The sequence below is a fragment of the Odontesthes bonariensis genome, chromosome 5 (genome assembly GCF_027942865.1).
Source record: "Odontesthes bonariensis isolate fOdoBon6 chromosome 5, fOdoBon6.hap1, whole genome shotgun sequence".
Taxonomy (NCBI): domain Eukaryota; kingdom Metazoa; phylum Chordata; class Actinopteri; order Atheriniformes; family Atherinopsidae; genus Odontesthes; species Odontesthes bonariensis.
The window spans coordinates 38,054,141-38,070,442 of record NC_134510.1 but is presented as its reverse complement, the minus strand read 5'-3'; the positions used below and the strand labels follow the sequence as shown (position 1 = coordinate 38,070,442).

The 16,302-nt window shown below is 41.0% G+C and overlaps 2 protein-coding genes across 2 annotated transcripts in view; both read left to right on the top strand.

Moving 5' to 3' along the window:
- The first annotated feature begins 492 nt into the window (after nucleotides 1–492).
- Nucleotides 493–16,302, top strand: part of dhx16 (DEAH (Asp-Glu-Ala-His) box polypeptide 16) — a 38,827-nt gene continuing 23,017 nt past the window's right edge. The window contains exons 1-8 of the mRNA XM_075466330.1: nucleotides 493–772; nucleotides 2,962–3,164; nucleotides 3,857–4,089; nucleotides 5,557–5,734; nucleotides 5,823–5,879; nucleotides 7,281–7,535; nucleotides 7,613–7,846; nucleotides 10,572–10,763. Of these exons, the coding sequence (XP_075322445.1) occupies nucleotides 2,967–3,164; nucleotides 3,857–4,089; nucleotides 5,557–5,734; nucleotides 5,823–5,879; nucleotides 7,281–7,535; nucleotides 7,613–7,846; nucleotides 10,572–10,763 (1,347 nt within the window). The 5' untranslated portion in view covers nucleotides 493–772; nucleotides 2,962–2,966. The remainder of the gene's footprint in view (nucleotides 773–2,961; nucleotides 3,165–3,856; nucleotides 4,090–5,556; nucleotides 5,735–5,822; nucleotides 5,880–7,280; nucleotides 7,536–7,612; nucleotides 7,847–10,571; nucleotides 10,764–16,302) is intronic.
- Nucleotides 4,096–5,526, top strand: LOC142380456 (uncharacterized). The gene has a single exon (XM_075466331.1). The coding sequence runs from the start codon at nucleotides 4,314–4,316 to the stop codon at nucleotides 5,217–5,219; it is 906 nt and encodes a 301-aa protein (XP_075322446.1). The 5' UTR covers nucleotides 4,096–4,313; the 3' UTR covers nucleotides 5,220–5,526.

Genomic DNA, 16,302 nt, shown 5'->3' with positions numbered 1-16,302 from the left:
TGTAGATAGTTCTTTAGGCCTGACACTTCTTCTTCTGTCCTCCACTTGTCCAGTTTCCTCAAATGTTTTAAGGACACACTGCACACCATGCTGAGATAAGTTTTCAGTGCACATTTTTTTTTATTTCGATGGCTGTGGAGGAGTTGTGTTTTACACAAACATGAAAAAAATCCAGTTGCAAATGTGGCTGTAAAGAGAAAAATGAATCATTAGCTTACTTTTCAGTTTAACTGATCACCATTAGACCTCCTTTTTAAACACAAAAAAAGTATTTTAACCAGAAAAAACATAAATAATCGTCATTGTTACATGGAACTACTGTTTCCACAATTTCTCAATGCGTCAGTTAAAGACTGAAACTGTTTAGTCTGCTGCTTTTTTATGAGTCTGCACCTTCTCTAGTGTTTTTGACTATTTACTGTTGTTCCTCAAGTGACCACACGGGGGCAGCCTCTGATGCAGCAACTTCCTCCTCTGGTAGTTTTTTCGTGACGTATTTCCGGTTTCTCCTTCGGCGTGCGTCAAGTTAAGCTAGCAAAACAAGAAGTGTTCATTTAGGTTTGTTTATGTTGTTTTTTTGACAAGTAAGACCATTAAAATGTATTTTTATGGCTACGAATGGGTGTACATATTCATTTAGTGTCATTACGAGGACTTTTTTGTGCCACAGAACAGCTAACGGCTCATTGTAGCAGAAGTTAGTGGAGGCGGCTAACTCTCAGCCTCCTGCCTTCAGCATCACAACAACGCTGTTTGGACGTTTTCTCAAACGGTAAGTGACTCTGCTGGTTATGTCTTTAAAGAAGTGTAGAAACGTTTTCCCAGTCCTCACACGGTTTTACTTAAAACTCAAACTACCCTGCAAATAATCGACAAGTTTAACGGATAAGTGGCTCAAATTAAAGTTGTCCGTGGTATCAACCCTGTGATTAAACGTCACTTTAGCTGGCAGAATAAAATGCAAGCAAATTTAAGTTTATACACCTAAAACATCCCTTATTTTACTTCCAAGCAGCCAGACTTTCTTTAATCTTTTAAAGTTGTCTTGAGCAACAGTTCTCCAGCCTTTTTGAAGCTCTTTCAGAGTTTTTCTGCTTTTTACTCATTTTAAGTCCAGTCCTTGCATCTGAGCATCTTCAGAGGAATGTGTTTTTTCTTCAATAAGCCACTTATTTCTTTATATTTTGCATCCAAGCAGCTTAAGTGATCTTCAGCAATAGTTTCAACATTTACTGAAGGTCTTTCAACGTTTTTCTTTGGACATTTTCTGCTTTTTTTCCCTCATTTTTTTCTTCATTAAGCCACTTAACTCTGACCTATGAATCATTCAGTCAGGAAAAAGGCTCCTAACTCAAGGGATGAACCAGTGTTGTGTCCACACAGAACAGACAACTCAGCAAAGAAGCCATTTTAAACTGGATCTTTAGGCACTTTGTTCCCAGCAGCCTGTCACAGGACTTTAAAAACAGGACTTTATATCACAAAACAGGAATAAAATTCAGCAACAGATGAGATTTGGAGTCAGACGAGCAACAAAAAATTATTATATATATTTTTTACATTCATTTACTCAAATAGTGGCCTAAAATGAACAGAAACAGACATTTTATTACAATTTCTTGTATAACAATTAATTTCCAACCACATTTGTATGACTTTGACAGCCATATTAAGTATTTTATGTGGTTTTTGAAGCATTTTGGTCATGAGACACCTCTTATTTCTTTATATTTTGCATCCAAGCAGCTTAAGTGATCTTCAGCAATAGTTTCAACACTTTCTGAAGGTCTTTCAGCGTTTTTCTTTGGACATTTTCTGCTTTTTTTGCCTCATTTTCAGTCCATTATTTCTTCATTAAGCCACTTAACTCTGAGCTATGAACCATTCAGGCAGAAAAAAGGCTCCTAACTCAAGGGATGAACCAGTGTTGTGTCCACACAGAACAGACAACTGAGCAAAGAAGCCGTTTTAAACTGGATCTTTAGGCACTTTGTTCCCAGCAGCCTGTCACAGAGACACATCATTTGTTCCCATTTCTTTAGCTGCATCTGTGAAAAACAGCTTCATAGTTTCAACTTTGTTGAACATTTACGTTAAAACTGCTTTCAGTTACCAAAAGAGTCAAATTAATATATGAAATTCAGTTTTAAAAAATCCTAATCCCAAAAAATGAATGTTATCACGTCTAAAAGTAGAAAAGTAGAAAAAAAACAGACAATAATAAGAATTATATGTTATTCAACATCAAGAAAAAGTAAATAAGATTCAATTTAAAGCTTAAAAAAGGAATATAAGATATAATCAAATGACTAATTATGGAACAATTAATATAAATTAAATAATTAAACTGTTTTATGCCACCAGAAATGAATAATCTAGAAGCTCTTTGTGGGTTTTAGACTGGAATTAAGATTTGTTCCCATTTCTTTAGCTGCATGTGTGAAAAACAGCAAAGATAACACAGTGTGACAGACAGAAAACAGGATTTCTGCAGCAACAAGCTGATTCCCAAAGAGCTGTGCGCTGAAAACTTGGCATATCTCAGCCTCTGATATCTTAATCATATCGTAGATGTCGGGTTTGGTTTAACTGGATTTCACAGATGTGTTTCCTGATATAGTGGTGGTGATGGTTCCAAACGGAAAGAGAAAACCTCAAACTCAACAAGTATGAACAAGCGGAACATTTTCACAATGAAACTCATTCATAAGAATAAATCCTTCCGTGGAAAAAGTTTAATCAAAACCCTTGAATCCGATGTTGGGTCGGCAGTTTCTGTTTAAATTTAGATAACTGTTGTATATGATGGAGATATGTTTACTGCTCAGAATCTAACTTATTCATAATGAACATTTTAACCTTTGGACAGACGTCTGCACAAAGTTTATCATCAATAAATGGCTCTTTTATTTCTTCCATCTCCAGCTGGACTGCAGATAATCGTGTTTTCTCCCTCAACAGGCACCATGGCGAACTTGGAGCAGTGGGTGAATGACCGTCTCCACGACATCCTCGGGTTGAGCGACAGATATGTGTCTCAGTTCATGATCGGCACAGCTCGAAAAGCGTCGAGTTCTGACGACTTCGTGAGCCGCCTGGAGCAGACGGGCACGATCGACATCGACCAGACCGTGGCCGCCTTTGCGAAGGAGCTCTTTGAAAAGGTATGTTTACGTACTCGTGCCCACACCTAAAACTAAGCAGCGATTTCATGTGTTTCTGGTAGAACACATCACACCTGTTCTAGCTTCACTACGCTGGCTCCCTGTGTCTTTTAGAATAGATTTTTAAGATTCTCTTACTGGTTTTTAAATCTCTGAATAGATTAGCACCTCCGTACATTTCAGAACTACTCACAGAATATGTTCCAAATCGAGCTCTAAGATCATCAGGTGCTACTTTATTAAGTGTTCCTAAAATGAAATATAAAGACGGGGAAGCTGCTTTCTGTTTTTTATGCAGCAAAAATCTGGAACTCTCTACCAGTGTATATTCGTCAGTCAACAGATATTACAAACTTTAAAAAGCAGCTAAAAACACATCTATACACCCTCGCCTTCTACTAGTTTTATAAATTATATTATTATTATTTATATTACATTTATTGTTTCTCTATTTTATTCATTTTTCTATTTTTAGTACTTTATATTTAATTTATATCTGTTTCCTCCTCACTCTATCCCCCCCGAGTAACATGTTCTATTGTACTCTGTTTTGTTATGCTTGTAGTTATTTTACTTTATCTACTTTGTATATTGATCTTATTTGTAAAGCACTTTGAGCTACATGTTGTGTATGAAAGGTGCTATATAAATAAATTATTATTATCATATTATTATTATCGGTGTGTGTTTAGATCCCCCGCAAGGCGGTTGCTGAGAAACCAGCCCGAGCGTTGGAACGGCAAGCTATCGAAATGGATAGGAAGAATCGGACGTACACGTTACTGGAGGACAGCGACAGCGGAGAAGAAGCTGTGAAGGAGAAGCAGAAAGGGAAGAAGAAAAGCAAAGAGAAAGGAAACAGGAGGAAGCACATCAGACAGAAGAGAGGCAGCGAGTCCTCCAGTGAGGAAGAAGCAACGAAAAGGTGATTTCGTTACAGAGAAAACACAGAAACGAGCATCACGAACAGTTCAGAACGTTGTGTTAGATTCTCAGTTATCCAGGTCAAAGTCATCCTGAATAAGGGCAACCAGGCTTCTTTTCCCTTTACTGAACTCTTGAAGACGTTTCACTTCTCATCTGTAAGGTTTCTTTATTTCTTAAACTAGTTATTGGGGAGTTAAAGGTATTGAAACGATCGTATGAAAGATGGCTCACACTGGGCTGGTCGTTAGGCTCACGCGTGTCGCTGTGGGTCGTTTAAATCGTTCTCAGCTGCGCGTTGGGTTGTATGAACAAGGATGTTTTGTTTTTCCAAGAATCAAAAGACAGAAAATAAAAGAAAGAGAAAGAAAGAGACAGAAAAGAAAGAAAGAAACAGAAAATAAAGAAAGAGACAGAAAAGAAAGAAAGAGACAGAAAAGAAAGAAAGAAAGAGACAGAAAAGAAAGAAAGAGACAGAAAAGAAAGAAAGAAAGAGACAGAAAAGAAAGAAAGAAACAGAAAAGAAAGAAAGAAACAGAAAGAAACAGAAAAGAAAGAAAGAGACAGAAAAGAAAGAAAGAAAAAGACAGAAAGAGACAGAAAAGACAGAAAGAGACAGAAAAGACAGAAAGAGACAGAAAAGAAAGAAAGAAACAGAAAAGAAAGAAAGAAAAAGACAGAAAAGAAAGAAAGAAACAGAAAAGAAAGAAAGAAAAAGACAGAAAGAAACAGAAAAGAAAGAAAGAAAAAGACAGAAAGAGACAGAAAAGAAAGAAAGAAAAAGACAGAAAGAAAGAAAGAAAGAGACAGAAAAGAAAGAAAGAAACAGAAAAGAAAGAAAGAAAAAGACAGAAAGAAACAGAAAAGAAAGAAAGAAAGAGACAGAAAAGAAAGAAAGAAACAGAAAAGAAAGAAAGAAAAAGACAGAAAGAAACAGAAAAGAAAGACAGAAAGAGACAGAAAAGAAAGAAAGAAAAAGACAGAAAGAGACAGAAAAGAAAGAAAGAAAAAGACAGAAAGAGACAGAAAAGAAAGAAACTGAAAAAAAGAAAGAAAGACAGAAAAAGAAAGAAAGAAAGAAAAAGACAGAAAGAGAAGTCCACTGCCCTTATTGAAGCTCTGAGGAGATAATTCAGAATCACTGATGAACCTAACCTGCATGTTTTTGGACTGTGGGAGGAAGCCTGAAAACAAACTGGGTTTACACTTGGTCCCCACAGGGTTACATATGTGAACATGTGCACCGATTTCCCAAAGACAGAAACACAAGGAGGCGTGCCGACTTTAAACGCTCCTGTTGGAATGATCCACACTTTGAAACTCGCCTCAGTTTGTACTGGAAACCAGTTACAAACCAACTTTTCTGAGCCATGCTGGAAACTCCCCATAAAGGCTCTGAAAGCATGGAAATGAGTCCCGTTTCCTCCACGAGTTTCAGTCTAATGCGTGTTTTTCTGTCTGATATCAGGGGTAACTCTGGCCAGGAAGAGCACAAGCCTCTGAAGAAAGAAGAGGAGGAGGAAGAGTGGGAGAAGGAGGAGAGGGAGCGGCTGCAGGACATCGAGGAGAGAGATGCGTTTGCCCAGCGAGTGAGGGAGAAAGATAAAGACAAGACCCGCAACATAGCAGAGCGAACGGATAAAAAGGTGACGGATCAGAGATGGTGGCTTCTTTTAAAGCTCCCCCTCCGAGTCAGGCGGGCACAAACTTTACGTGTTGTGTGTTTCTCTCCAGGCTTACGAGGAAGCTCAGAAGAGGCTGAAGATGGCCGAAGATAGCCAGAAAAATATGGTAATATCACGTTTTTAAAAAATGTATTTGTCTCAAAGGCTGTGTTCGAAACTACTGCATACTGCATACTGCATACTACATACTGCATACTACATACTGCATACTGCATACTACATACTGCATACTGCATACTACATACTGCATACTGCATACTGCATACTACATACTACATACTGCATACTACATACTGCATACTACATACTGCATACTACATACTACATACTGAATACTGAATACTGCATACTACATACTACATACTGAATACTGAATACTGCATACTACATACTACATACTGCATACTGCATACTACATACTACATACTGAATACTGAATACTGCATACTACATACTACATACTGCATACTGCATACTGCATACTGCATACTACATACTACCATACTGCATACTGCATACTGCATACTGCATACTACATACTACATACTACATACTGCATACTACATACTGCATACTACATACTGCATACTGCATACTACATACTGCATACTGCATACTACATACTACATACTGCATACTACATACTACATACTACATACTGCATACTACATACTGCATACTGCATACTGCATACTGCATACTACATACTGCATACTACATACTGCATACTACATACTGCATACTACATACTGCATACTGCATACTACATACTGCATACTACATACTACATACTACATACTGCATACTACATACTACATACTGCATACTGCATACTACATACTGCATACTACATACTGCATACTACATACTGCATACTGCATACTGATCGATCAGACAGTATGCAGAGCGTTTACCCACAATGCATTTCGCTCCTGCCTGAGCTGAAATCAGCCGGCCTGAAGCTGATTTCGCTTAAGCTCTAAACTCTGTAAACTTTAGCAACATTTGAAACATTTTCAGGTGAGAAAGTAGTCGTTTAGATCCCCAACGTGTTGAAAACCTGACAAAATACCGGCTGTTTACAGTTTTGTTCCCACGAATTCGGCGCTACTAAAGCTAGCCGCAGTGAGCAACGCACTTCCTGTTATTTTCACAAAATAAAATACCCGTTGCCTTTTATCACAGGGAAAGCCATTACCATACAATTGGTGCTTTTGTTTTGAAAACAGGAAGTGAACCTACCCTCGTTGTAGCTAGCTTGAAACTGCCGTTTTGACAGGAAATGACGATCGGCGACGTCACGTTACGTTGCATCTTGGGTAGTTTGAGTATGAGTAGTAACCTCATGATGCATACCCAACATTTCGGAGAATCTAGTATGCATCCGGGAACTTAAAAAAAGTTAAAGTTAGGAGGAGAAGTAGGAGAAGTATGCGGTTTCGAACACAGCCAAAATGTAATAGAATCTAAGTGTGTAATAAAGTTTTTTTTTCTTTTCTTTTTGTAGCTGCCAGAGTTGAGGAAGCGTTCCCGTTGGGAATATTTAAAGAAGAGGGAAGCAGAGAAGATGGAGGACCTGGAAGCAGAGATCATAGATGACGAGTACCTTTTCACCTCAGACGAGCTGACTCAGAGGGAGAGAAAAGACCTGGAATACAAACGCACCCTCAGGGACCTGGCCAAGGAGTACAAAAAGGCCGGGGCCAAAGAGCAGGAGGAGAGGAAGAACAGATACTACATGCCGGAGGAAACCCGGAGGAAGGTAAGAGCCAGGAATGTCACGCGCTGATACAAAGTGAGCAAACCGAAGTGGATTTAACCCGATTCCCCGCTGCCCAGGAGGTGCCCGAGAGGGACCTGGAGGTGGAGGAGATCCCGATGGAGCTGGGAGGAGAGCAGGGCCGCTGGGAGGAGGAGAGGCTGAAGACGGCCTGCCTCAGCTTCGGGGCCAAGAAGGAGCGAGAGCTGGGGATGAAGCAGGAGCAGGAGAGGTACCAGCTGCTGCTGGAGGAGGACGAGATGATCAGCTTCATCAGCACCGCCATCACCATGAAGGGCACGCGCGCTGAGAAGGTGGGACCAGAGCAGGATATCGCTCCCTCATTAGCTCGTCTTTCCTCAGTTAACGGTCGAGTCATCGTTAGGTGGAGACTGTTGATTTGGTTTTAGACTTTGTTTACACGTCTGAGATGCACGACGGCACTTATTAAAAAGGTTGTAAGGTCAGCCGCGCAGCAGCCAGTACGTTCATGTCATTTACTCAGTCTGCTTGGGTTGAAAACTGTAATATTTCAACCCTAGTAGAAAAAGACAGAAAAAGACAAAAAAGAAAGAAAAAGATAGAAAAAGACAAAAAAAGATAGAAAAAGATAGAAAAAAGATAGAAAAAGACCAAAAGAAAGAAAAAGATAGGAAGACAGAAAAAGATAGAAAAAGATAGAAAAAAGAAAGAAAAAGATAGAAAAAAGATAGAAAAAGACAAAAAAGATAGAAAAAGACAAAAAAAGGTAGAAAAAGATAGAAAAAAGATAGAAAAAGACAAAAAAGAAAGAAAAAGATAGAAAAAGACAGAAAAAGAAAGAAAAAAGATAGAAAAAAGATAGAAAAAGACAAAAAAGAAAGAAAAAGATAGAAAAAGACAGAAAAAGAAAGAAAAAAGATTGAAAAAAGATAGAAAAAGATAGAAAAAGACAGAAAAAGATAGAAAAAAGATTGAAAAAAGATAGAAAAAGATAGAAAAAGACAGAAAAAGATAGAAAAAGATAGAAAAAAGAAAGAAAAAGACAGAAAAAGATAGAAAGACCAAAAAAGAAAGAAAAAGACAGAAAATATAGAAAAAGACAAAAAAGAAAGAAAAAGACAGAAAAAGAAAGAAAAAGACAGGAAAAGATAGAAAAAGACAAAAAAGATAGAAAAAGACAGAAAAAGATAGAAAAAGACAAAAAAAAGATAGAAGAAAGATAGAAAAAGACAAAAGAAAGAAAAAGAGAAAAAGAAAAAAAGATAGAAAAAAACAAAAAAATATAGAAAAAGATAGAAAAAAGAAAGAAAAAGACAGGAAAAGATAGAAAAAGACAAAAAAGAAAGAAAAAGATAGAAAAAGACAAAAAAATATAGAAAAAGATAGAAGAAAGATAGAAAAAGACAGAAAAAGAAAGAAAAAAGATAGAAAAAGACAAAAAAGAAAGAAAAAGATAGAAAAAGACAGAAAAAGAAAGAAAAAAGATTGAAAAAAGATAGAAAAAGATAGAAAAAGACAGAAAAAGATAGAAAAAAGATAGAAAAAGACAAAAAGAAAGAAAAAGATAGAAAAAGACAGAAAAAGATAGAAAAAGACAGAAAAAGATAGAAAAAAGATAGAAAGACCAAAAAAGAAAGAAAAAGACAGAAAATATAGAAAAAGACAAAAAAGAAAGAAAAAGACAGAAAAAGAAAGAAAAAGACAGGAAAAGATAGAAAAAGACAAAAAAGATAGAAAAAGACAGAAAAAGATAGAAAAAGACAAAAAAAAGATAGAAGAAAGATAGAAAAAGACAAAAGAAAGAAAAAGAGAAAAAGAAAAAAAGATAGAAAAAAACAAAAAAATATAGAAAAAGATAGAAAAAAGAAAGAAAAAGACAGGAAAAGATAGAAAAAGACAAAAAAGAAAGAAAAAGATAGAAAAAGACAAAAAAATATAGAAAAAGATAGAAGAAAGATAGAAAAAGACAGAAAAAGAAAGAAAAAAGATAGAAAAAGACAAAAAAGAAAGAAAAAGATAGAAAAAGACAGAAAAAGAAAGAAAAAAGATTGAAAAAAGATAGAAAAAGATAGAAAAAGACAGAAAAAGATAGAAAAAAGATAGAAAAAGACAAAAAGAAAGAAAAAGATAGAAAAAGACAGAAAAAGATAGAAAAAGACAGAAAAAGATAGAAAAAAGATAGAAAGACCAAAAAAGAAAGAAAAAGACAGAAAAAGAAAGAAAAAGACAGGAAAAGATAGAAAAAGACAAAAAAGAAAGAAAAAGATAGAAAAAGACAGAAAAAGATAGAAAAAGACAAAAAAAGATAGAAGAAAGATAGAAAAAGAAAAAAGATAGAAAAAGACAGAAAAAGAAAAAAGATAGAAAAAGACAAAAAGACAAAAAAAAGAAAAAAAGACAGAAAAAAAACAGGAAGAAGAAAGAAAAAGACAGAAAGAATAAAAAAAGACAAAGAATACAAAAAAAGGCTGTTAAGTGGAGAGTGTTGATTTGGTTTTAGACTTTGTTTACGCGTCTGAGATGCACGACGACACTTATTAAAAAGGTTGTAAGAAGTCCAGCCGCGCAGCAGCCGGTACGTTCATGTGATTTACTCAATGTCTGCTTGGGTTGAAAACTGTAAAATTTCAACATTAAAGAAATCTAAAGGAATTAAGTGAACATACCAAACTTCTGAGGCGCCGAATGCTTAATAAGTTCAAGGCACATTTATGCTTGAACAAGGAACAAAAATATAATGTTTCTCTCAACGTGACGAATCATAGAACATAAACCGCTAAAAAAACGAGCAAATACTGTAAAACGATACACGTAGGAGTCTGTACAATGGCTAAAAAATCTGATATAAAACCCATTTCTTTGTTGAATAATCTTGGTTTTGCTATTTTTCTTTCTATGTGTGAAAGTTGAACTCAAATCTAAGAGGCTAAGCTAAGCTGTTTGTTTATTATGCTAAGCTATGATCATGAGTATTCTTCGACCTCCACCTGTTCTCCGAGCCCAACCAGAAGAGGGTTCCTCTGGTAAACGCTTTTCCTCTGACCACGTTGCGTTCAGGATCAGGAGGCCCCGGCGCTGTCTCAGGCCGAGCTGAAGAAACAGTCCATGCAGGAGGTCCGCCGCAGCCTGCCCATCTTCCCCTACAGAGAGGACCTGCTGGCTGCCATCCAACAGCATCAGATCCTGGTCATCGAAGGGGAGACGGGCTCGGGGAAGACCACCCAGATCCCACAGTACCTCCTGGAGAGTGTGAGTCAGAAATGAGATGCTCAATCCAACTAAATGCAGAAGGTTGCTCTTTCTCTCTGTGCACTTGATGAGTCTTTCACACATAACTTTCATTCATATTTTATACTGATATCATGAGCTGACAGCGTTTAAGCAGGAAGTCACATCACAGTCAGGGAACCGACTCTAAGTTGAGATAATTCTGCTGTTTTTGAGAACGTTGGAGGAAGAAGTTTCTCTCTGGTTTCTCCCTGGTTTCTCCCTGGTTTCTTCCTGGTTTCTCCCTGGTTTCTTCCTGGTTTCTTCCTGGTTTCTTCCTGGTTTCTCCCTGGTTTCTCCCTGGTTTCTCCCTGGTTTCTCCCTGTTTTTTTTCCTGGTTTCTCCCTGGTTTCTCCCTGGTTTCTCTCTGGTTTCTCCCTGGTTTCTCCCTGGTTTCTCCCTGGTTTCTCCCTGTTTTTTTTCCTGGTTTCTCCCTGGTTTCTCCCTGGTTTCTCTCTGGTTTCTTCCTGGTTTCTCTCTGGTTTCTCCCTGGTTTCGTCCTGGTTTCTCCCTGGTTTCTCCCTGGTTTCTTCCTGGTTTCTCCCTGGTTTCTTCCTGGTTTCTTCCTGGTTTCTTCCTGGTTTCTCCCTGGTTTCTTCCTGGTTTCTTCCTGGTTTCTTCCTGGTTTCTCCCTGGTTTCTCCCTGTTTTTTTTCCTGGTTTCTCCCTGGTTTCTCCCTGGTTTCTCTCTGGTTTCTCTCTGGTTTCTCCCTGGTTTCTCCCTGGTTTTTTCCTGGTTTCTCACTGGTTTTTTCCTGGTTTCTCTCTGGTTTCTCCCTGGTTTCTTCCTGGTTTCTCCCTGGTTTCTTCCTGGTTTCTTCCTGGTTTCTTCCTGGTTTCTCCCTGGTTTCTCCCTGGTTTCTTCCTGGTTTCTCCCTGGTTTCTTCCTGGTTTCTTCCTGGTTTCTTCCTGGTTTCTCTCTGGTTTCTCCCTGGTTTCTCTCTGGTTTCTCTCTGGTTTCTCCCTGGTTTCTCTCTGGTTTCTTCCTGGTTTCTTCCTGGTTTCTTCCTGGTTTCTTCCTGGTTTCTCCCTGGTTTCTTCCTGGTTTCTCTCTGGTTTCTTCCTGGTTTCTCCCTGGTTTCTTCCTGGTTTCTCCCTGGTTTGTTCCTGGTTCCTCCCTGGTTTCTTCCTGGTTCCTTCCTGGTTTCTCCCTGGTTTCTTCCTGGTTTCTCCCTGGTTTCTTCCTGGTTTCTCCCTGGTTTGTTCCTGGTTTCTCCCTGGTTTGTTCCTGGTTTGTTCCTGGTTTCTCCCTGGTTTGTTCCTGGTTTCTCCCTGGTTTCTCCCTGGTTTCTCCCTGGTTTTTTCCTGTTTTCTTCCTGGTTTCTTCCTGGTTTCTCCCTGGTTTCTTCCTGGTTTCTCCCTGGTTTCTCCCTGGTTTCTTCCTGGTTTCTTCCTGGTTTCTCTCTGGTTTCTCTCTGGTTTCTTCCTGGTTTCTTCCTGGTTTCTTCCTGGTTTCTCCCTGGTTTCTTCCTGGTTTCTCCCTGGTTTCTCCCTGGTTTCTTCCTGGTTTCTTCCTGGTTTCTTCCTGGTTTCTCTCTGGTTTCTTCCTGGTTTCTCCCTGGTTTCTCCCTGGTTTCTCCCTGGTTTCTCCCTGGTTTCTCTCTGGTTTCTCCCTGGTTTCTCCCTGGTTTCTCTCTGGTTTCTCCCTGGTTTCTCCCTGGTTTCTCCCTGGTTTCTTCCTGGTTTCTCCCTGGTTTCTTCCTGGTTTCTTCCTGGTTTCTCCCTGGTTTCTCCCTGGTTTCTCCCTGGTTTCTCCCTGGTTTCTTCCTGGTTTCTTCCTGGTTTCTTCTTGGTTTCTCCCTGGTTTCTTCCTGGTTTCTTCCTGGTTTCTCCCTGGTTTCTCCCTGGTTTCTTCCTGGTGTCTCCCTGGTTTCTCCCTGGTTTCTTCCTGGTGTCTCCCTGGTTTCTCTCTGGTTTCTCCCTGGTTTCTCCCTGGTTTCTCCCTGGTTTCTTCCTGGTTTCTCCCTGGTTTCTCCCTGGTTTCTCCCTGGTTTCTCCCTGGTTTCTTCCTGGTTTCTCCCTGGTTTCTTCCTGGTTTCTTCCTGGTTTCTCCCTGGTTTCTTCCTGGTTTCTCCCTGGTTTCTTCCTGGTTTCTCCCTGGTTTCTTCCTGGTGTCTCCCTGGTTTCTCTCTGGTTTCTCCCTGGTTTCTTCCTGGTTTCTCTCTGGTTTCTCTCTGGTTTCTTCCTGGTTTCTCCCTGGTTTCGTCCTGGTTTCTCTCTGGTTTCTCCCTGGTTTCTCTCTGGTTTCTCCCTGGTTTCTTTCTGGTTTCTCCCTGGTTTCTCCCTGGTTTCTCCCTGGTTTCTCTCTGGTTTCTCCCTGGTTTCTCTCTGGTTTCTCCCTGGTTTCTCCCTGGTTTCTCCCTGGTTTCTCTCTGGTTTCTCTCTGGTTTCTCCCTGGTTTCTCCCTGGTTTCTTACTGGTTTCTCCCTGGTTTCTCCCTGGTTTCTCCCTGGTTTCTTCCTGGTTTCTTCCTGGTTTCTTCCTGGTTTCTTCCTGGTTTCTCCCTGGTTTCTCTCTGGTTTCTCTCTGGTTTCTCCCTGGTTTCTCTCTGGTTTCTCCCTGGTTTCTTCCTGGTTTCTTCCTGGTTTCTTCCTGGTTTCTTCCTGGTTTCTCCCTGGTTTCTTCCTGGTTTCTTCCTGGTTTCTTCCTGGTTTCTTCCTGGTTTCTCCCTGGTTTCTCCCTGGTTTCTTCCTGGTGTCTCCCTGGTTTCTCCCTGGTTTCTTCTTGGTTTCTCCCTGGTTTCTTCCTGGTTTCTTCCTGGTTTCTCCCTGGTTTCTCCCTGGTTTCTTCCTGGTGTCTCCCTGGTTTCTCCCTGGTTTCTTCCTGGTGTCTCCCTGGTTTCTCTCTGGTTTCTCCCTGGTTTCTCCCTGGTTTCTCCCTGGTTTCTTCCTGGTTTCTCCCTGGTTTCTCCCTGGTTTCTCCCTGGTTTCTTCCTGGTTTCTCCCTGGTTTCTCCCTGGTTTCTCCCTGGTTTCTCTCTGGTTTCTCCTTGGTTTCTCCCTGGTTTTTTCCTGGTTTCTCACTGGTTTTTTCCTGGTTTCTCTCTGGTTTCTCCCTGGTTTCTTCCTGGTTTCTTCCTGGTTTCTTCCTGGTTTCTCCCTGGTTTCTCCCTGGTTTCTTCCTGGTTTCTCCCTGGTTTCTTCCTGGTTTCTTCCTGGTTTCTTCCTGGTTTCTCTCTGGTTTCTCCCTGGTTTCTCTCTGGTTTCTCTCTGGTTTCTCCCTGGTTTCTCTCTGGTTTCTTCCTGGTTTCTTCCTGGTTTCTTCCTGGTTTCTCCCTGGTTTCTTCCTGGTTTCTCTCTGGTTTCTTCCTGGTTTCTCCCTGGTTTCTTCCTGGTTTCTCCCTGGTTTGTTCCTGGTTCCTCCCTGGTTTCTTCCTGGTTCCTTCCTGGTTTCTCCCTGGTTTCTTCCTGGTTTCTCCCTGGTTTGTTCCTGGTTTCTCCCTGGTTTGTTCCTGGTTTGTTCCTGGTTTCTCCCTGGTTTGTTCCTGGTTTCTCCCTGGTTTCTCCCTGGTTTCTCCCTGGTTTCTTCCTGTTTTCTCCCTGGTTTCTCCCTGGTTTCTCCCTGGTTTCTTCCTGGTTTCTTCCTGGTTTCTTCCTGGTTTCTCCCTGGTTTCTTCCTGGTTTCTCCCTGGTTTCTTCCTGGTTTCTTCCTGGTTTCTTCCTGGTTTCTCCCTGGTTTCTTCCTGGTTTCTCTCTGGTTTCTTCCTGGTTTCTCCCTGGTTTCTCCCTGGTTTCTCCCTGGTTTCTCCCTGGTTTCTCTCTGGTTTCTCCCTGGTTTCTCTCTGGTTTCTCCCTGGTTTCTCCCTGGTTTCTCCCTGGTTTCTTCCTGGTTTCTTCCTGGTTTCTCCCTGGTTTCTTCCTGGTTTCTCCCTGGCTTCTCCCTGGTTTCTCCCTGGTTTCTCCCTGGTTTCTTCCTGGTTTCTTCCTGGTTTCTTCTTGGTTTCTCCCTGGTTTCTTCCTGGTTTCTTCCTGGTTTCTCCCTGGTTTCTTCCTGGTGTCTCCCTGGTTTCTCCCTGGTTTCTTCCTGGTGTCTCCCTGGTTTCTCCCTGGTTTCTCCCTGGTTTCTCCCTGGTTTCTCCCTGGTTTCTTCCTGGTTTCTTCCTGGTTTCTTCCTGGTTTCTCCCTGGTTTCTTCCTGGTTTCTCCCTGGTTTCTTCCTGGTTTCTCCCTGGTTTCTTCCTGGTGTCTCCCTGGTTTCTCTCTGGTTTCTCCCTGGTTTCTTCCTGGTTTCTCTCTGGTTTCTCTCTGGTTTCTTCCTGGTTTCTCCCTGGTTTCGTCCTGGTTTCTCTCTGGTTTCTCCCTGGTTTCTCTCTGGTTTCTCCCTGGTTTCTTTCTGGTTTCTCCCTGGTTTCTCCCTGGTTTCTCCCTGGTTTCTCTCTGGTTTCTTCCTGGTTTCTCCCTGGTTTGTTCCTGGTTTCTCCCTGGTTTGTTCCTGGTTTGTTCCTGGTTTCTCCCTGGTTTGTTCCTGGTTTCTCCCTGGTTTCTCCCTGGTTTCTCCCTGGTTTCTTCCTGTTTTCTCCCTGGTTTCCTCCTGGTTTCTCCCTGGTTTCTTCCTGGTTTCTTCCTGGTTTCTTCCTGGTTTCTTCCTGGTTTCTCCCTGGTTTCTTCCTGGTTTCTCCCTGGTTTCTTCCTGGTTTCTTCCTGGTTTCTTCCTGGTTTCTCCCTGGTTTCTCCCTGGTTTCTCTCTGGTTTCTCCCTGGTTTCTCTCTGGTTTCTCCCTGGTTTCTTCCTGGTTTCTTCCTGGTTTCTCCCTGGTTTCTTCCTGGTTTCTCCCTGGTTTCTCCCTGGTTTCTCCCTGGTTTCTTCCTGGTTTCTCCCTGGTTTCTTCTTGGTTTCTCCCTGGTTTCTTCCTGGTGTCTTCCTGGTTTCTCCCTGGTTTCTCCCTGGTTTCTTCCTGGTGTCTCCCTGGTTTCTCCCTGGTTTCTTCCTGGTGTCTCCCTGGTTTCTCTCTGGTTTCTCCCTGGTTTCTCCCTGGTTTCTCCCTGGTTTCTCCCTGGTTTCTTCCTGGTTTCTCCCTGGTTTCTCCCTGGTTTCTCCCTGGTTTCTCCCTGGTTTCTTCCTGGTTTCTCCCTGGTTTCTTCCTGGTTTCTTCCTGGTTTCTCCCTGGTTTCTTCCTGGTTTCTCCCTGGTTTCTCTCTGGTTTCTCCCTGGTTTCTCCCTGGTTTCTTACTGGTTTCTCCCTGGTTTCTCCCTGGTTTCTTCCTGGTTTCTTCCTGGTTTCTCCCTGGTTTCTCCCTGGTTTCTCCCTGGTTTCTCCCTGGTTTCTTACTGGTTTCTCCCTGGTTTCTCCCTGGTTTCTTCCTGGTTTCTTCCTGGTTTCTTCCTGGTTTCTCCCTGGTTTCTCTCTGGTTTCTCTCTGGTTTCTTCCTGGTTTCTCCCTGGTTTCTCTCTGGTTTCTTCCTGGTTTCTTCCTGGTTTCTTCCTGGTTTCTTCCTGGTTTCTCCCTGGTTTCTTCCTGGTTTCTCTCTGGTTTCTTCCTGGTTTCTCCCTGGTTTCTTCCTGGTTTCTCCCTGGTTTGTTCCTGG

What these genes read in the sequence shown, in the direction of transcription:
- LOC142380456 (XM_075466331.1), top strand. Translation starts at nt 4,314, where the DNA reads ATGGCTCACACTGGGCTGGTCGTTAGGCTCACGCGTGTCGCTGTGGGT.